This window comes from Lampris incognitus, unplaced genomic scaffold, assembly GCF_029633865.1.
Source record: "Lampris incognitus isolate fLamInc1 unplaced genomic scaffold, fLamInc1.hap2 scaffold_196, whole genome shotgun sequence".
Taxonomy (NCBI): Eukaryota; Metazoa; Chordata; class Actinopteri; order Lampriformes; family Lampridae; genus Lampris; species Lampris incognitus.
The window spans coordinates 261-22,035 of NW_026611155.1; the positions used below are offsets into that span (position 1 = coordinate 261).

The 21,775-nt window shown below is 43.4% G+C and overlaps 1 protein-coding gene across 1 annotated transcript in view; it reads left to right on the forward strand.

The window, feature by feature from the left end:
* Positions 1-358: 358 nt before the first annotated feature.
* Positions 359-21,775, forward strand: part of LOC130132861 (POU domain, class 2, transcription factor 2-like) — a gene marked incomplete at its 5' end in the record, with an annotated part of 86,016 nt that continues 64,599 nt past the window's right edge. The window contains 3 exons of the mRNA XM_056301881.1: positions 359-424; positions 993-1,021; positions 10,872-10,928. Coding sequence (XP_056157856.1) covers positions 359-424; positions 993-1,021; positions 10,872-10,928 — 152 coding nt within the window. The remainder of the gene's footprint in view (positions 425-992; positions 1,022-10,871; positions 10,929-21,775) is intronic.

A 21,775-nucleotide genomic window follows, 5' to 3' on the forward strand; every position in this document is an offset into this window, starting at 1 on the left:
GCCGCCGGCTCCGGTGTGAACGGACCAGAGACGAGGGGAAGTGAACAGAATCATTTAAGTGCAAACATAAAAACATCATCAGAAAGTCCTGACTGGATGTTGTAATGAACGGACAACAGAAGTGGTGGTGTATTAATAATAATAATAATAATTATTATTATTATTATATCTGTGTTGTTATTATTAAACATCAGTCACTAAACACATGAAACACAACTCCCATGACTCTGCAGCAACATCCCTCCTGAGAGGATGCAACCTGTTTCTCCACAAATACCATGGAAACCCGAATCAACTCTGTGTGTGTCTGTGTTTGTGTGTGTGTGTGTGTGTGTGTGTGTGTGTGTGTGTGTTGCAGATATCAGGATGTCAAAAGCAGCAGAAGAGGAAAAGCCTGGTGCAGACTATCCAGAGGACAGCTCAGGTATGCTCACGTAGAAAACACACACACACACACACACACACACACACACACACACACACACACACACACACACACACACACACACACACACACATACACAAAGGTCTCTGACGTGTCAGTCCTCGGCCTCCGGATGTGATGGAAGTTTGACTCGGAGGCGTCATTCTCCCAATCAATACAATTAACAACATAAATGTCAGGACCGCTCTCAGGAAATCTAATGACAAAGTGTGTGATTTACAAATACTTTTCTCTCTCTCTCTCTCCCTCCCTCGCTCTCCCTCCCTCGCTCGCTCTCCCTCCCTCTCTCTCTCTCTCTCTCTCTCTCTCTCTCTCTCTCTCTCTCTCTCTCTCTCTCTCTCTCTCTCTCTCTCTCTCTACCTCTCTCTCTCTCTACCTCTCTCTCTCTCTCTCTCTCCCTCTCTCTCTCTCTCTCTATTTATTTATTCTATCACATTTTCTCTCCTGTGTCTCACACATCACGTCTTTCTCTCGTGCATTCTCTCAATCTCTCTGTCATGCGCATGCACGCACACAACATGGCTGACAGGTGGCTCTTGTGTTTCAGACCTGGACAGACACAGCCCTGATGACCAGGTTGGTTCTTCTCTCTCATCCTACACTGGACCTTCATCCCAACAGTAATGTACCAACACCACGTGGCTGGAACACAGCTGCTACAACTGTTTCACTGTGTGATTGATGTTTACGGTGTAAGCACACCAGACCAACAGCACGTGGCTGGAACACAGCTGCTACAACTGTTTCACAGTGTGATTGATGTTTACGGTGTAACAACACCAGACCAACAGCACGTGGCTGTAACACAGCTGCTACAACTGTTTCACTGTGTGATTGATGTTTACGGTGTAACAACACCAGACCAACATCACGTGGCTGTAACACAGCTGCTAAAACTGTTTCACTGTGTGATTGATGTTTACGGTGTAACAACACCAGACCAACAGCACGTGGCTGTAACACAGCTGCTACAACTGTTTCACAGTGTGATTGATGTTTACGGTGTAACAACACCAGACCAACAGCACGTGGCTGTAACACAGCTGCTACAACTGTTTCACTGTGTGATTGATGTTTACGGTGTAACAACACCAGACCAACAGCACGTGGCTGTAACACAGCTGCTACAACTGTTTCACTGTTTGATTGATGTTTACGGTGTAAGCACACCAGACCAACACCACGTGGCTGTAACACAGCTGCTACAACTGTTTCACTGTGTGATTGATGTTTACGGTGTAACAACACCAGACCAACACCACGTGGCTGTAACACAGCTGCTACAACTGTTTCACTGTGTGATTGATGTTTATGGTGTAACAACACCAGACCAACAGCACGTGGCTGGAACACAGCTGCTACAACTGTTTCACTGTGTGATTGATGTTTACGGTGTAACAACACCAGACCAACACCACGTGCCTGTAACACAGCTGCTACAACTGTTTCACTGTGTGATTGATGTTTACGGTGTAACAACACCAGACCAACACCACGTGGCTGGAACACAGCTGCTACAACAGTTTCACTGTGTAATTGATGTTTACGGTGTAACAACACCAGACCAACAGCACGTGGCTGTAACACAGCTTGCTACAACTGTTTCACTGTGTGATTGATGTTTACGGTGTAAGCACACCAGACCAACAGCACGTGGCTGTAACACAGCTGCTACAACTGTTTCACTGTGTGATTGATGTTTACGGTGTAACAACACCAGACCAACACCACGTGGCTGTAACACAGCTGCTACAACTGTTTCACTGTGTGATTGATGTTTACGGTGTAAGCACACCAGACCAACAGCACGTGGCTGTAACACAGCTGCTACAACGGTTTCACTGTGTGATTGATGTTTACGGTGTAACAACACCAGACCAACAGCACGTGGCTGGAACACAGCTGCTACAACTGTTTCACTGTGTGATTGATGTTTACGGTGTAACAACACCAGACCAACAGCACGTGGCTGGAACACAGCTGCTACAACTGTTTTCACTGTGTGATTGATTTTTACGGTGTAACAACACCAGACCAACAGCACGTGGCTGTAACACAGCTGCTACAACTGTTTCACTGTGTGATTGATGTTTACGGTGTAACAACACCAGACCAACATCACGTGGCTGGAACACAGCTGCTACAACTGTTTCACTGTGTGATTGATGTTTACGGTGTAAGCACACCAGACCAACAGCACGTGGCTGTAACACAGCTGCTACAACTGTTTCACTGTGTGATTGATGTTTACGGTGTAACAACACCAGACCAACACCACGTGGCTGTAACACAGCTGCTACAGCTGTTTCACTGTGTGATTGATGTTTACGGTGTAACAACACCAGACCAACAGCACGTGGCTGGAACACAGCTGCTACAACTGTTTCACTGTGTGATTGATGTTTACGGTGTAACAACACCAGACCAACACCACGTGGCTGTAACACAGCTGCTACAACTGTTTCACTGTGTGATTGATGTTTACGGTGTAAGCACACCAGACCAACAGCACGTGGCTGTAACACAGCTGCTACAACTGTTTCACTGTGGGATTGATGTTTACGGTGTAACAACACCAGACCAACACCACGTGGCTGTAACACAGCTGCTACAACTGTTTCACTGTGTGATTGATGTTTACGGTGTAACAACACCAGACCAACAGCACGTGGCTGTAACACAGCTGCTACAACTGTTTCACTGTGTGATTGATGTTTACGGTGTAACAACACCAGACCAACAGCACGTGGCTGTAACACAGCTGCTACAACTGTTTCACTGTGGGATTGATGTTTACGGTGTAAGCACACCAGACCAACAGCACGTGGCTGGAACACAGCTGCTACAACTGTTTCACTGTGTGATTGATGTTTACGGTGTAACAACACCAGACCAACAGCACGTGGCTGGAACACAGCTGCTACAACTGTTTCACTGTGTGATTGATGTTTACGGTGTAACAACACCAGACCAACACCACGTGGCTGTAACACAGCTGCTACAACTGTTTCACTGTGTGATTGATGTTTACGGTGTAAGCACACCAGACCAACAGCACGTGGCTGTAACACAGCTGCTACAACTGTTTCACTGTGTGATTGATGTTTACGGTGTAACAACACCAGACCAACAGCACGTGGCTGGAACACAGCTGCTACAACTGTTTCACTGTGGGATTGATGTTTACGGTGTAACAACACCAGACCAACAGCACGTGGCTGTAACACAGCTGCTACAACTGTTTCACTGTGTGATTGATGTTTACGGTGTAAGCACACCAGACCAACAGCACGTGGCTGTAACACAGCTGCTACAACTGTTTCACTGTGTGATTGATGTTTACGGTGTAACAACACCAGACCAACAGCACGTGGCTGTAACACAGCTGCTACAACTGTTTCACTGTGTGATTGATGTTTACGGTGTAACAACACCAGACCAACAGCACGTGGCTGGAACACAGCTGCTACAATTGTTTCACTGTGTGATTGATGTTTACGGTGTAACAACACCAGACCAACACCACGTGGCTGTAACACAGCTGCTACAACTGTTTCACTGTGTGATTGATGTTTACGGTGTAACAACACCAGACCAACAGCACGTGGCTGGAACACAGCTGCTACAACTGTTTCACTGTGTGATTGATGTTTACGGTGTAACAACACCAGACCAACAGCACGTGGCTGTAACACAGCTGCTACAACTGTTTCACTGTGTGATTGATGTTTACGGTGTAACAACACCAGACCAACAGCACGTGGCTGGAACACAGCTGCTACAATTGTTTCACTGTGTGATTGATGTTTACGGTGTAACAACACCAGACCAACACCACGTGGCTGTAACACAGCTGCTACAACTGTTTCACTGTGTGATTGATGTTTACGGTGTAACAACACCAGACCAACAGCACGTGGCTGTAACACAGCTGCTACAACTGTTTCACTGTGTGATTGATGTTTACGGTGTAACAACACCAGACCAACATCACGTGGCTGGAACACAGCTGCTACAACTGTTTCACTGTGTGATTGATGTTTACGGTGTAAGCACACCAGACCAACAGCACGTGGCTGTAACACAGCTGCTACAACTGTTTCACTGTGTGATTGATGTTTACGGTGTAACAACACCAGACCAACACCACGTGGCTGTAACACAGCTGCTACAACTGTTTCACTGTGTGATTGATGTTTACGGTGTAACAACACCAGACCAACACCACGTGGCTGTAACACAGCTGCTACAACTGTTTCACTGTGTGATTGATGTTTACGGTGTAAGCACACCAGACCAACAGCACGTGGCTGTAACACAGCTGCAACAACTGTTTCACTGTGTGATTGATGTTTACGGTGTAACAACACCAGACCAACACCACGTGGCTGTAACACAGCTGCTACAACTGTTTCACTGTGTGATTGATGTTTACGGTGTAACAACACCAGACCAACAGCACGTGGCTGGAAAACAGCTGCTACAACTGTTTCACTGTGTGATTGATGTTTACGGTGTAACAACACCAGACCAACACCACGTGGCTGTAACACAGCTGCTACAACTGTTTCACTGTGTGATTGATGTTTACGGTGTAAGCACACCAGACCAACAGCACGTGGCTGTAACACAGCTGCTACAACTGTTTCACTGTGTGATTGATGTTTACGGTGTAAGCACACCAGACCAACAGCACGTGGCTGTAACACAGCTGCTACAACTGTTTCACTGTGTGATTGATGTTTACGGTGTAACAACACCAGACCAACACCACGTGGCTGTAACACAGCTGCTACAACTGTTTCACTGTGTGATTGATGTTTACGGTGTAACAACACCAGACCAACAGCACGTGGCTGGAACACAGCTGCTACAACTGTTTCACTGTGTGATTGATGTTTACGGTGTAACAACACCAGACCAACACCACGTGGCTGTAACACAGCTGCTACAACTGTTTCACTGTGTGATTGATGTTTACGGTGTAAGCACACCAGACCAACAGCACGTGGCTGTAACACAGCTGCAACAACTGTTTCACTGTGGGATTGATGTTTACGGTGTAACAACACCAGACCAACACCACGTGGCTGTAACACAGCTGCTACAACTGTTTCACTGTGTGATTGATGTTTACGGTGTAAGCACACCAGACCAACAGCACGTGGCTGTAACACAGCTGCTACAACTGTTTCACTGTGTGATTGATGTTTACGGTGTAACAACACCAGACCAACAGCACGTGGCTGTAACACAGCCGCTACAACTGTTTCACTGTGTGATTGATGTTTACGGTGTAACAACACCAGACCAACAGCACGTGGCTGTAACACAGCCGCTACAAATGTTTCACTGTGTGATTGATGTTTACGGTGTAACAACACCAGACCAACAGCACGTGGCTGTAACACAGCTGCTACAACTGTTTCACTGTGGGATTGATGTTTACGGTGTAACAACACCAGACCAACAGCACGTGGCTGTAACACAGCTGCTACAACTGTTTCACTGTGGGATTGATGTTTACGGTGTAACAACACCAGACCAACAGCACGTGGCTGTAACACAGCTGCTACAACTGTTTCACTGTGTGATTGATGTTTACGGTGTAACAACACCAGACCAACACCACGTGGCTGTAACACAGCTGCTACAACTGTTTCCCTGTGTGATTGATGTTTACGGTGTAAGCACACCAGACCAACAGCACGTGGCTGTAACACAGCTGCTACAACTGTTTCACTGTGGGATTGATGTTTACGGTGTAACAACACCAGACCAACAGCACGTGGCTGTAACACAGCTGCTACAACTGTTTCACTGTGGGATTGATGTTTACGGTGTAACAACACCAGACCAACAGCACGTGGCTGTAACACAGCTGCTACAACTGTTTCACTGTGTGATTGATGTTTACGGTGTAACAACACCAGACCAACACCACGTGGCTGTAACACAGCTGCTACAACTGTTTCCCTGTGTGATTGATGTTTACGGTGTAAGCACACCAGACCAACAGCACGTGGCTGTAACACAGCTGCTACAACTGTTTCACTGTGTGATTGATGTTTACGGTGTAACAACACCAGACCAACAGCACGTGGCTGTAACACAGCCGCTACAACTGTTTCACTGTGTGATTGATGTTTACGGTGTAACAACACCAGACCAACAGCACGTGGCTGTAACACAGCCGCTACAAATGTTTCACTGTGTGATTGATGTTTACGGTGTAACAACACCAGACCAACAGCACGTGGCTGTAACACAGCTGCTACAACTGTTTCACTGTGGGATTGATGTTTACGGTGTAACAACACCAGACCAACAGCACGTGGCTGTAACACAGCTGCTACAACTGTTTCACTGTGGGATTGATGTTTACGGTGTAACAACACCAGACCAACAGCACGTGGCTGTAACACAGCTGCTACAACTGTTTCACTGTGTGATTGATGTTTACGGTGTAACAACACCAGACCAACACCACGTGGCTGTAACACAGCTGCTACAACTGTTTCCCTGTGTGATTGATGTTTACGGTGTAAGCACACCAGACCAACAGCACGTGGCTGTAACACAGCTGCTACAACTGTTTCACTGTGTGATTGATGTTTACGGTGTAACAACACCAGACCAACAGCACGTGGCTGTAACACAGCTGCTACAACTGTTTCACTGTGGGATTGATGTTTACGGTGTAACAACACCAGACCAACAGCACGTGGCTGTAACACAGCTGCTACAGCTGTTTCACTGTGTCATTGATGTTTACGGTGTAAGCACACCAGACCAACAGCACGTGGCTGTAACACAGCTGCTACAACTGTTTCACTGTGGGATTGATGTTTACGGTGTAACAACACCAGACCAACAGCACGTGGCTGTAACACAGCTGCTACAACTGTTTCACTGTGTGATTGATGTTTACGGTGTAACAACACCAGACCAACAGCACGTGGCTGGAACACAGCTGCTACAATTGTTTCACTGTGTGATTGATGTTTACGGTGTAACAACACCAGACCAACACCACGTGGCTGTAACACAGCTGCTACAACTGTTTCACTGTGTGATTGATGTTTACGGTGTAACAACACCAGACCAACAGCACGTGGCTGGAACACAGCTGCTACAACTGTTTCACTGTGTGATTGATGTTTACGGTGTAAGCACACCAGACCAACAGCACGTGGCTGTAACACAGCTGCTACAACTGTTTCACTGTGTGATTGATGTTTACGGTGTAACAACACCAGACCAACAGCACGTGGCTGTAACACAGCTGCTACAACTGTTTCACTGTGTGATTGATGTTTACGGTGTAACAACACCAGACCAACAGCACGTGGCTGTAACACAGCTGCTACAACTGTTTCACTGTGTGATTGATGTTTACGGTGTAACAACACCAGACCAACAGCACGTGGCTGTAACACAGCTGCTACAACTGTTTCACTGTGGGATTGATGTTTACGGTGTAACAACACCAGACCAACAGCACGTGGCTGTAACACAGCTGCTACAACTGTTTCACTGTGTGATTGATGTTTACGGTGTAACAACACCAGACCAACAGCACGTGGCTGGAACACAGCTGCTACAACTGTTTCACTGTGTGATTGATGTTTACGGTGTAACAACACCAGACCAACAGCACGTGGCTGTAACACAGCTGCTACAACTGTTTCACTGTGTGATTGATGTTTACGGTGTAACAACACCAGACCAACAGCACGTGGCTGGAACACAGCTGCTACAACTGTTTCACTGTGTGATTGATGTTTACGGTGTAACAACACCAGACCAACACCACGTGGCTGTAACACAGCTGCTACAACTGTTTCACTGTGTGATTGATGTTTACGGTGTAACAACACCAGACCAACACCACGTGGCTGTAACACAGCTGCTACAACTGTTTCACTGTGTGATTGATGTTTACGGTGTAAGCACACCAGACCAACAGCACGTGGCTGTAACACAGCTGCTACAACTGTTTCACTGTGTGATTGATGTTTACGGTGTAACAACACCAGACCAACAGCACGTGGCTGTAACACAGCTGCTACAACTGTTTCACTGTGTGATTGATGTTTACGGTGTAACAACACCAGACCAACAGCACGTGGCTGTAACACAGCTGCTACAACTGTTTCACTGTGTGATTGATGTTTACGGTGTAAGCACACCAGACCAACAGCACGTGGCTGTAACACAGCTGCTACAACTGTTTCACTGTGTGATTGATGTTTACGGTGTAACAACACCAGACCAACATCACGTGGCTGTAACACAGCTGCTACAACTGTTTCACTGTGGGATTGATGTTTACGGTGTAACAACACCAGACCAACAGCACGTGGCTGTAACACAGCTGCTACAACTGTTTCACTGTGTGATTGATGTTTACGGTGTAACAACACCAGACCAACAGCACGTGGCTGTAACACAGCTGCTACAACTGTTTCACTGTGGGATTGATGTTTACGGTGTAACAACACCAGACCAACAGCACGTGGCTGGAACACAGCTGCTACAACTGTTTCACTGTGTGATTGAAGTTTACGGTGTAACAACACCAGACCAACAGCACGTGGCTGGAACACAGCTGCTACAACTGTTTCACTGTGTGATTGATGTTTACGGTGTAACAACACCAGACCAACAGCACGTGGCTGTAACACAGCTGCTACAACTGTTTCACTGTGTGATTGATGTTTACGGTGTAACAACACCAGACCAACAGCACGTGGCTGGAACACAGCTGCTACAACTGTTTCACTGTGTGATTGATGTTTATGGTGTAACAACACCAGACCAACAGCACGTGGCTGTAACACAGCTGCTACAACTGTTTCACTGTGTGATTGATGTTTACGGTGTAACAACACCAGACCAACACCACGTGGCTGTAACACAGCTGCTACAACTGTTTCACTGTGTGATTGATGTTTACGGTGTAACAACACCAGACCAACAGCACGTGGCTGGAACACAGCTGCTACAACTGTTTCACTTTGTGATTGATGTTTACGGTGTAACAACACCAGACCAACAGCACGTGGCTGGAACACAGCTGCTACAACTGTTTCACTGTGTGATTGATGTTTACGATGTAAGTACACCAGACCAACACCACGTGGCTGTAACACAGCTGCTACAACTGTTTCACTGTGTGATTGATGTTTACGGTGTAACAACACTAGACCAACAGCACTTGGCTGTAACACAGCTGCTACAACTGTTTCACTGTGTGATTGATGTTTACGGTGTAACAACACCAGACCAACAGCACGTGGCTGTAACACAGCTGCTTCCACTGTTTCACTGTGTGATTGATGTTTACGGTGTAACAACACCAGACCAACAGCACGTGGCTGTAACACAGCTGCTACAGCTGTTTCACTGTGTGATTGATGTTTACGGTGTAACAACACCAGACCAACATCATGTGGCTGTAACACAGCTGCTACAACTGTTTCACTGTGTGATTGATGTTTACGGTGTAAGCACACCAGACCAACAGCACGTGGCTGTAACACAGCTGCTACAACTGTTTCACTGTGTGATTGATGTTTACGGTGTAAGCACACCAGATCAACAGCACGTGGCTGTAACACAGCTGCTACAACTGTTTCACTGTGTGATTGATGTTTACGGTGTAACAACACCAGACCAACAGCACGTGGCTGTAACACAGCTGCTACAACTGTTTCACTGTGTGATTGATGTTTAAGTGACATGGATGATGAATGAACTGAGGATTTAGTGCTGAGAAATAAGGATTGTTTGAGGGACAGGGAGATGTTTTTTCCATTTAAGAAACCTACCTGTATCAGCGTAAAGTTAAAGTTAAAATTTAAAGTCAAGACTTGTTTTCAGTTTGTTTTCTATTTTAAACATATCAAAAGAGCATATATATATATATATATATATATATATATATATATATATATATATATATATATATATATATATAAACACAGATACAGGAAAAAAGTTTTAATGCATTGCAGTACATGCCTGTTTTGTGCGTCTCGCACTCATCAGCTGCTGATGTGGTTCAACAAAGAATCATACAGTTTACGTTGCCCGGCGTCACGCCCCTAATTTCGGTTGGGCAACAGCCAATCCGCTCCTCATTAGTTGAGCACTTACAACACCACTGACGGTTTCGGAAAAAAACGCTCTATATATATATATATATATATATATATATATATATATATATATATATGGAGAGAGAGAGAGAGAGAGAGAGAGAGAGAGAGAGAGAGAGAGAGGAAAGTGTGCATTGTGGAGGACATGTTTTTTATTTATTCATGTTTGTTTGTTTATTTATTTTTAATATCTGTCAGAAAAGACTCCATGATCTTTGTATGGACGGCCCTCCAACGTGGTTAGTCTCTCTTCTCTGTCACAGGTTCAGCTGATGAAAACAAGCCCCTTCAGCCTCTCTCCCAGCCTGGCTAGCAGTAAGGTGAGTGGCTTCACACAGGTGTGTGTGTGTGTGTGTGTGTGTGTGTGTGTGTGTGTGTGTGTGTGTGTGTGTGTGTGTGTGTGTTGTGTGCGTGCGTGCATGCGTGCGTGCGCGTGTGTGTGTGTGTGTATTGTGTGCCCAGAGGGCGTTGGTGTGCAGCTATGCGTGAACTTGCCTGCATGTAAGGCTGCGTGTCTGTATTTCAGCGCGCAGAGCGCATGCGCCTGCATGTTTGATGTGGCTGTGCGCCGCCACGCCTTTCTACGGTTTTGCTTCTCCACGCAGTCACAAGCGGGAGCCCAATATGCAAATGAGCCTCAGCGTGGGGTGGGAGCCGGGCGCCTCTAGCTGCTGGTCTCGGGCAACAGTCAAGCTGCTCACACACTGACAGGTCAGCGGTATAAGCTAGAGACCTGAAGAGGAAAGAGGCTGAGGCAGATTTGAACGTGTGGGGAGAGAGACCGTCGGAGCTCGATGCTGATGGGCTGGTAATGACGTGTAGGTGAGTGGGGGTGGATGGTTGGAGGGCGGAGGTCGGCAGCTCTGGAATGTTGCTGTCGCTCCGTTGACGTGCCGGGGCCGAGGCTTCAGGGTGCAGCAGCGACTTGGTGATGGCTTCGGTTGTTCTCTGCAGGGGCCGTGGCAGAAGAGCAACACGATCCTCTGTGTGCGAATGTGTATGAGAACAGAGTACTCGGACTCGTTTTCAGAGTACTCTCTGATACTCTCTCAGAGTACTCTCTGATACTCTCTCAGAGTACTCTGACTCGTTTTCAGAGTACTCTCGGATACTCTGTCAGAGTACTCTGACTCGTTTTCAGAGTACTCTCTGATACTCTCTCAGAGTACTCTCTGATACTCTCTCAGAGTACTCTGACTCGTTTTCAGAGTACTCTCTGATACTCTGTCAGAGTACTCGGACTCGTTTTCAGAGTACTCTCTGATACTCTCTCAGAGTACTCTGACTCGTTTTCAGAGTACTCTCTGATACTCTCTCAGAGTACTCTCTGATACTCTCTCAGAGTACTCTGACTCGTTTTCAGAGTACTCTCGGATACTCTGTCAGAGTACTCTGACTCGTTTTCAGAGTACTCTCTGATACTCTCTCAGAGTACTCTCTGATACTCTCTCAGAGTACTCTGACTCGTTTTCAGAGTACTCTCTGATACTCTGTCAGAGTACTCGGACTCGTTTTCAGAGTACTCTCTGATACTCTCTCAGAGTACTCTGACTCGTTTTCAGAGTACTCTCTGATACTCTCTCAGAGTACTCTCTGATACTCTCTCAGAGTACTCTGACTCGTTTTCAGAGTACTCTCTGATACTCTCTCAGAGTACTCTGACTCGTTTTCAGAGTACTCTCTGATACTCTCTCAGAGTACTCTCTGATACTCTCTCAGAGTACTCTGACTCGTTTTCAGAGTACTCTGACTCGTTTTCAGAGTACTCTCTGATACTCTCTCAGAGTACTCTGACTCGTTTTCAGAGTACTCTGATACTCTGTCAGAGTACTCAAATGCTCAAACATTTATGTTAATTCTGTACTTGTATGTTTGACTTTGTGTGTGTGTGTGTGTGTGTGTGTGTGTGTGTGTGTGTGTGTGTGTGTGTGTGTGTAGGGGGGGTTGTACTTCTAACTTTGTGAGGACCAATTTGATTTTTTTTTTTTGAGGACATTTTTGTAAAGTGAAGACATTTTGGCCGGGCTTCACTTCTTTAAGTATCTATTTCAGGGTTAGGATTTGGGTTTAGGGTTAGAATTAGGATTAGGGTAGGGAATGAATGTAGGTAGTCGGTGAGGGGTCCTCACAGAGACAGAAGTGTGTGTGTGTGTGTGTGTGTGTGTGTGTGTGTGTGTGTGTGTGTGTGTGTGTGTGTGTGTGTGTGTGAATACAGTACTCTGACTCGTATTAACAGCAGTCATCGGGGATATGATTTGTCATCGTGATGTCCTGTGTCTTGCATTGAGGCCAGTGGTAATTGTACCAGTCCAATGACCCCGCTCTTCCGAGCTGTCCCGTCCCGGTCTCTGCTCCGCCCCCTCTGCCGATCCAGGGAGGGCTGCAGACTACCACCTGCCTCCTCCCATACATGTGGAGTCACCAGCCGCTTCTTTTCACCTGACAGTGAGGAGTTTCACCAGGGGGACGTAGCGCGTGGGAGGATCACACAACCACCTCCACCCCACCCCACCTATTCTCCCCCCCACCAAGCCGGAGGTATGGCGGGGATTCGAACTGGCGATCCCCGTGTTGGTAGGCAACGGAACAGACTGCCACGCCATCCGGACGCCGCTGTAAACAGATTACTGACCTGTAAAACAGGAGAAACAATGAAGCAGAGGAAACTTACGGCCGTTCGTCCGTTTGGTCTTGTCAGAATGGCGAGCTTACGTCAGTTACGTCATCATGACACTCGTTACGGCCAGCGCTCTGCTGCCCCCTACTGTCAGTAATAATAATAATAATAATAAATCAGTTTTGTATAGCGCTTTTCTAGTACTCAAAGTGGCTTTACAATAAATGGAGTGAAACAAGACGACACATGAACATAACACAGACATACAGGGGCGGATGGGAAGGGGGGCTACGAGAGGGAGGAGCGGCAGCATCAGACGACACCAGCAGTACTCTCCCAAGTGGACAGATATAAAGGGAAAGAAAAACAAACATCATAAATCACATAAATCACAGATGCAGGTCAAGCACTCAGTCCCCAGCCTGCTCCAGACCAGGGGTGTATGAGCGGAAGGGGGGGGGGGCATGAGAAGGCAATGGAGGAAAGGTGTGTCTTGAGACGGGATTGGAAGAGTGGGAGGGATTCTGAGTCTCTTAATGATTTGGGGAGGTGAGCTCCAGAGCCTGGGATCTGCTCTGGAGAAGGATCGGTCACCAAAGCCGCAGAGGTTGGACCTGGGGGTAGAGAGAAGGGAGGCTGAGGTGGATCTGAGGGACCCAGAGGGTTGGTAGGGGAGAGGAGGTCGGTGAGGTATGGGGGAGCCAGTTTGTGAAGGGCTTTATAGGTAAGAACCAGGACTTTGTAATTGATCCGGTGGGAGATGGGTAGCCAGTGGAGGTCTTTTAGGACTGGGGTGATGTGGTGCCAGGATTTGGTGAAAACTAAAAGTCGGGCGGCGGATGCGTTCCAGACCAATAGGAGTCTCTTGATAGAGCTAGCACTGATGCCATAGAGGAGTGAGTTGCAGTAGCCAAGGCGGGAGGAGATGAAGACATGGACCGGTGTCTCAGCAGCGGGGCGAGTGAGAGAGGATCTTGTTTTTGCAATGTGGCGAAGGTGCAGTGCCATGGATGGGGTGTGCGAGGTTGTTGATTTGGCTGGGAGTGGACTTGGAGCCAATGAAGAGGAGTTCAGTTTTGTCACTGTTGAGTTTGAGGAGGTTTTGCTGCATCCAGACTTTAACTGCAGACAGACAGGAGTGGTATACACGTTTTTTTATACAACCGCCGTGGAGGACTTAGTTAAATCACCTTGACTTGGATAGAAACGGTGTTATTTATACAATCTTACATGAACTTAAAGCAAAGATGTGAGCACATGTTTTGTGTGGGTCACTTGGGCACAGACAGACCCTTTCATGCCAAAGACGATCCCAGGAAAACAGACACAGGATTTTAGTCTGGTGTAAAAGGTATATCAGTTAGAAAAGAGTGACAGTCTTGGGGAATGTAGGTATAAAAGGTATATCAGTTAGAAAAGAGTGACAGTCTTGGGGAATGTAGGTGTAAAAGGTATATCAGTTAGAAAAGAGTGACAGTCTTGGAGAATGTAGGTATAAAAGGTATATCAGATAGAAAAGAGTGACAGTCTTGGGGAATGTAGGTATAAAAGGTATATCAGATAGAAAAGAGTGACAGTCTTGGGGAATGTAGGTATAAAAGGTATATCAGATAGAAAAGAGTGACAGTCTTGGGGAATGTAGGTGTAAAAGGTATATCAGATAGAAAAGAGTGACAGTCTTGGGGAATGTAGGTATAAAAGGTATATCAGATAGAAAAGAGTGACAGTCTTGGAGAATGTAGGTGTAAAAGGTATATCAGATAGAAAAGAGTGACAGTCTTGAGGAATGTAGGTATAAAAGGTATATCAGATAGAAAAGAGTGACAGTCTTGAGGAATGTAGGTATAAAAGGTATATCAGTTAGAAAAGAGTGACAGTCTTGAGGAATGTAGGTATAAAAGGTAGATCAGTTAGAAAAGAGTGACAGTCTTGAGGAATGTAGGTATAAAAGGTAGATCAGTTAGAAAAGAGTGACAGTCTTGGGGAATGTAGGTATAAAAGGTAGATCAGTTAGAAAAGAGTGACAGTCTTGGGGAATGTAGGTATAAAAGGTATATCAGTTAGAAAAGAGTGACAGTCTTGGGGAATGTAGGTATAAAAGGTATATCAGATAGAAAAGAGTGACAGTCTTGGGGAATGTAGGTATAAAAGGTATATCAGTTAGAAAAGAGTGACAGTCTTGGGGAATGTAGGTGTAAAAGGTATATCAGTTAGAAAAGAGTGACAGTCTTGGAGAATGTAGGTATAAAAGGTATATCAGATAGAAAAGAGTGACAGTCTTGGGGAATGTAGGTATAAAAGGTATATCAGATAGAAAAGAGTGACAGTCTTGGGGAATGTAGGTATAAAAGGTATATCAGATAGAAAAGAGTGACAGTCTTGGGGAATGTAGGTGTAAAAGGTATATCAGATAGAAAAGAGTGACAGTCTTGGGGAATGTAGGTATAAAAGGTATATCAGATAGAAAAGAGTGACAGTCTTGGAGAATGTAGGTGTAAAAGGTATATCAGATAGAAAAGAGTGACAGTCTTGAGGAATGTAGGTATAAAAGGTATATCAGATAGAAAAGAGTGACAGTCTTGAGGAATGTAGGTATAAAAGGTATATCAGTTAGAAAAGAGTGACAGTCTTGAGGAATGTAGGTGTAAAAGGTATATCAGTTAGAATAGAGTGACAGTCTTGGGGAATGTAGGTATAAAAGGTATATCAGATAGAAAAGAGTGACAGTCTTGAGGAATGTAGGTATAAAAGGTATATCAGTTAGAAAAGAGTGACAGTCTTGAGGAATGTAGGTGTAAAAGGTATATCAGTTAGAAAAGAGTGACAGTCTTGAGGAATGTAGGTATAAAAGGTATATCAGATAGAAAAGAGTGACAGTCTTGGAGAATGTAGGTGTAAAAGGTATATCAGTTAGAAAAGAGTGACAGTCTTGGGGAATGTAGGTGTAAAAGGTATATCAGATAGAAAAGAGTGACAGTCTCGGGGAATGTAGGTATAAAAGGTATATCAGTTAGAAAAGAGTGACAGTCTTGAGGAATGTAGGTGTAAAAGGTATATCAGTTAGAAAAGAGTGACAGTCTTGGGGAATGTAGGTATAAAAGGTATATCAGTTAGAAAAGAGTGACAGTCTTGGGGAATGTAGGTATAAAAGGTAGATCAGTTAGAAAAGAGTGACAGTCTTGGGGAATGTAGGTATAAAAGGTATATCAGTTAGAAAAGAGTGACAGTCTTGGGGAATGTAGGTATAAAAGGTATATCAGATAGAAAAGAGTGACAGTCTTGGGGAATGTAGGTGTAAAAGGTATATCAGATAGAAAAGAGTGACAGTCTTGAGGAATGTAGGTATAAAAGGTATATCAGTTAGAAAAGAGTGACAGTCTTGAGGAATGTAGGTGTAAAAGGTATATCAGTTAGAAAAGAGTGACAGTCTTGAGGAATGTAGGTGTAAAAGGTATATCAGATAGAAAAGAGTGACAGTCTTGGGGAATGTAGGTATAAAAGGTATATCAGATAGAAAAGAGTGACAGTCTTGAGGAATGTAGGTGTAAAAGGTATATCAGTTAGAAAAGAGTGACAGTCTTGGGGAATGTAGGTGTAAAAGGTATATCAGTTAGAAAAGAGTGACAGTCTTGAGGAATGTAGGTGTAAAAGGTATATCAGATAGAAAAGAGTGACAGTCTTGAGGAATGTAGGTGTAAAAGGTATATCAGATAGAAAAGAGTGACAGTCTTGAGGAATGTAGGTGTAAAAGGTATATCAGTTAGAAAAGAGTGACAGTCTTGGGGAATGTAGGTGTAAAAGGTATATCAGTTAGAAAAGAGTGACAGTCTTGGGGAATGTAGGTATAAAAGGTATATCAGATAGAAAAGAGTGACAGTCTTGAGGAATGTAGGTGTAAAAGGTATATCAGATAGAAAAGAGTGAGAGTCTTGGGGAATGTAGGTGTAAAAGGTATATCAGATAGAAAAGAGTGACAGTCTTGGGGAATGTAGGTGTAAAAGGTATATCAGATAGAAAAGAGTGACAGTCTTGGGGAATGTAGGTATAAAAGGTATATCAGTTAGAAAAGAGTGACAGTCTTGAGGAATGTAGGTGTAAAAGGTATATCAGTTAGAAAAGAGTGACAGTCTTGAGGAATGTAGGTGTAAAAGGTATATCAGTTAGAAAAGAGTGACAGTCTTGAGGAATGTAGGTGTAAAAGGTATATCAGTTAGAAAAGAGTGACAGTCTTGAGGAATGTAGGTGTAAAAGGTATATCAGATAGAAAAGAGTGACAGTCTCGGGGAATGTAGGTATAAAAGGTATATCAGTTAGAAAAGAGTGACAGTCTTGAGGAATGTAGGTGTAAAAGGTAGATCAGTTAGAAAAGAGTGACAGTCTTGAGGAATGTAGGTGTAAAAGGTATATCAGTTAGAAAGAGTGACAGTCTTGAGGAATGTAGGTGTAAAAGGTATATCAGATAGAAAAGAGTGACAGTCTTGAGGAATGTAGGTGTAAAAGGTATATCAGATAGAAAAGAGTGACAGTCTTGAGGAATGTAGGTGTAAAAGGTATATCAGTTAGAAAAGAGTGACAGTCTTGAGGAATGTAGGTATAAAAGGTATATCAGATAGAAAAGAGTGACAGTCTTGAGGAATGTAGGTGTAAAAGGTATATCAGTTAGAAAAGAGTGACAGTCTTGGAGAATGTAGGTATAAAAGGTATATCAGTTAGAAAGAGTGACAGTCTTGAGGAATGTAGGTGTAAAAGGTATATCAGATAGAAAAGAGTGACAGTCTTGAGGAATGTAGGTGTAAAAGGTATATCAGTTAGAAAAGAGTGACAGTCTTGGGGAATGAAGGTGTAAAAGGTATATCAGTTACAAAAGAGTGACAGTCTTGAGGAATGTAGGTGTAAAAGGTATATCAGATAGAAAAGAGTGACAGTCTTGGGGAATGTAGGTATAAAAGGTATATCAGTTAGAAAAGAGTGACAGTCTTGAGGAATGTAGGTGTAAAAGGTAGATCAGTTAGAAAAGAGTGACAGTCTTGAGGAATGTAGGTATAAAAGGTATATCAGTTAGAAAAGAGTGACAGTCTTGAGGAATGTAGGTATAAAAGGTATATCAGTTAGAAAAGAGTGACAGTCTTGAGGAATGTAGGTATAAAAGGTATATCAGTTAGAAAAGAGTGACAGTCTTGGGGAATGTAGGTGTAAAAGGTAGATCAGATAGAAAAGAGTGACAGTCTTGAGGAATGTAGGTGTAAAAGGTATATCAGATAGAAAAGAGTGACAGTCTTGAGGAATGTAGGTGTAAAAGGTATATCAGATAGAAAAGAGTGACAGTCTTGAGGAATGTAGGTGTAAAAGGTATATCAGATAGAAAAGAGTGACAGTCTTGAGGAATGTAGGTGTAAAAGGTATATCAGATAGAAAGAGTGACAGTCTTGAGGAATGTAGGTGTAAAAGGTAGATCAGATAGAAAAGAGTGACAGTCTTGAGGAATGTAGGTGTAAAAGGTATATCAGATAGAAAAGAGTGACAGTCTTGAGGAATGTAGGTGTAAAAGGTATATCAGATAGAAAAGAGTGACAGTCTTGAGGAATGTAGGTGTAAAAGGTATATCAGTTAGAAAAGAGTGACAGTCTTGAGGAATGTAGGTGTAAAAGGTAGATCAGTTAGAAAAGAGTGACAGTCTTGAGGAATGTAGGTATAAAAGGTATATCAGTTAGAAAAGAGTGACAGTCTTGAGGAATGTAGGTGTAAAAGGTATATCAGTTAGAAAAGAGTGACAGTCTTGGGGAATGTAGGTGTAAAAGGTATATCAGATAGAAAAGAGTGACAGTCTTGGGGAATGTAGGTGTAAAAGGTATATCAGTTAGAAAAGAGTGACAGTCTTGAGGAATGTAGGTGTAAAAGGTATATCAGTTAGAAAAGAGTGACACTCTTGGGGAATTTAGGCGTAAAAGGTATATCAGTTAGAAAAGAGTGACAGTCTTGAGGAATGTAGGTGTAAAAGGTATATCAGTTAGAAAAGAGTGACAGTCTTGGGGAATGTAGGTATAAAAGGTATATCAGATAGAAAAGAGTGACAGTCTTGGGGAATGTAGGTGTAAAAGGTATATCAGTTAGAAAAGAGTGACAGTCTTGGGGAATGTAGGTATAAAAGGTATATCAGATAGAAAAGAGTGACAGTCTTGGGGAATGTAGGTATAAAAGGTATATCAGATAGAAAAGAGTGACAGTCTTGAGGAATGTAGGTATAAAAGGTATATCAGTTAGAAAAGAGTGACAGTCTTGAGGAATGTAGGTGTAAAAGGTATATCAGTTAGAAAAGAGTGACAGTCTTGAGGAATGTAGGTGTAAAAGGTATATCAGTTAGAAAAGAGTGACAGTCTTGAGGAATGTAGGTGTAAAAGGTATATCAGTTAGAAAAGAGTGACAGTCTTGGGGAATGTAGGTGTAAAAGGTATATCAGATAGAAAAGAGTGACAGTCTTGGGGAATGTAGGTGTAAAAGGTATATCAGTTAGAAAAGAGTGACAGTCTTGGAGAATGTAGGTATAAAAGGTATATCAGTTAGAAAAGAGTGACAGTCTTGGGGAATGTAGGTGTAAAAGGTATATCAGTTAGAAAAGAGTGACAGTCTTGGAGAATGTAGGTATAAAAGGTATATCAGTTAGAAAAGAGTGACAGTCTTGGGGAATGTAGGTGTAAAAGGTATATCAGATAGAAAAGAGTGACAGTCTTGAGGAATGTAGGTGTAAAAGGTATATCAGTTAGAAAAGAGTGACAGTCTTGGGGAATGTAGGTATAAAAGGTATATCAGTTAGAGAGAGTGACAGTCTTGAGGAATGTAGGTGTAAAAGGTATATCAGTTAGAAAAGAGTGACACTCTTGAGGAATGTAGGTGTAAAAGGTATATCAGATAGAAAAGAGTGACAGTCTTGGGGAATGTAGGTGTAAAAGGTATATCAGTTAGAAAGAGTGACAGTCTTGAGGAATGTAGGTGTAAAAGGTATATCAGATAGAAAAGAGTGACAGTCTTGAGGAATGTAGGTGTAAAAGGTATATCAGATAGAAAAGAGTGACAGTCTTGAGGAATGTAGGTGTAAAAGGTATATCAGTTAGAAAAGAGTGACAGTCTTGAGGAATGTAGGTGTAAAAGGTATATCAGATAGAAAAGAGTGACAGTCTTGAGGAATGTAGGTGTAAAAGGTATATCAGATAGAAAAGAGTGACAGTCTTGGGGAATGTAGGTGTAAAAGGTATATCAGATAGAAAAGAGTGACAGTCTTGAGGAATGTAGGTGTAAAAGGTATATCAGATAGAAAAGAGTGACAGTCTTGAGGAATGTAGGTGTAAAAGGTATATCAGATAGAAAAGAGTGACACTCTTGAGGAATGTAGGTGTAAAAGGTATATCAGATAGAAAAGAGTGACAGTCTTGGGGAATGTAGGTGTAAAAGGTATATCAGTTAGAAAAGAGTGACAGTCTTGGAGAATGTAGGTATAAAAGGTATATCAGATAGAAAAGAGTGACAGTCTTGAGGAATGTAGGTGTAAAAGGTATATCAGTTAGAAAAGAGTGACAGTCTTGGGGAATGAAGGTGTAAAAGGTATATCAGTTAGAAAAGAGTGACAGTCTTGGAGAATGTAGGTATAAAAGGTATATCAGATAGAAAAGAGTGACAGTCTTGAGGAATGTAGGTGTAAAAGGTATATCAGATAGAAAAGAGTGACAGTCTTGAGGAATGTAGGTGTAAAAGGTATATCAGATAGAAAAGAGTGACACTCTTGAGGAATGTAGGTGTAAAAGGTATATCAGATAGAAAAGAGTGACAGTCTTGAGGAATGTAGGTATAAAAGGTATATCAGTTAGAAAAGAGTGACAGTCTTGGGGAATGTAGGTGTAAAAGGTATATCAGATAGAAAAGAGTGACAGTCTCGGGGAATGTAGGTATAAAAGGTATATCAGTTAGAAAAGAGTGACAGTCTTGGGGAATGTAGGTATAAAAGGTAGATCAGTTAGAAAAGAGTGACAGTCTTGGGGAATGTAGGTGTAAAAGGTATATCAGTTAGAAAAGAGTGACAGTCTTGGGGAATGTAGGTATAAAAGGTATATCAGTTAGAAAAGAGTGACAGTCTTGGGGAATGTAGGTATAAAAGGTAGATCAGTTAGAAAAGAGTGACAGTCTTGGGGAATGTAGGTATAAAAGGTATATCAGATAGAAAAGAGTGACAGTCTTGAGGAATGTAGGTGTAAAAGGTATATCAGTTAGAAAAGAGTGACAGTCTTGAGGAATGTAGGTATAAAAGGTATATCAGTTAGAAAAGAGTGACAGTCTTGGAGAATGTAGGTATAAAAGGTATATCAGTTAGAAAAGAGTGACAGTCTTGGGGAATGTAGGTATAAAAGGTATATCAGATAGAAAAGAGTGACAGTCTTGGGGAATGTAGGTGTAAAAGGTATATCAGTTAGAAAAGAGTGACAGTCTTGGGGAATGTAGGTGTAAAAGGTATATCAGATAGAAAAGAGTGACAGTCTTGAGGAATGTAGGTATAAAAGGTAT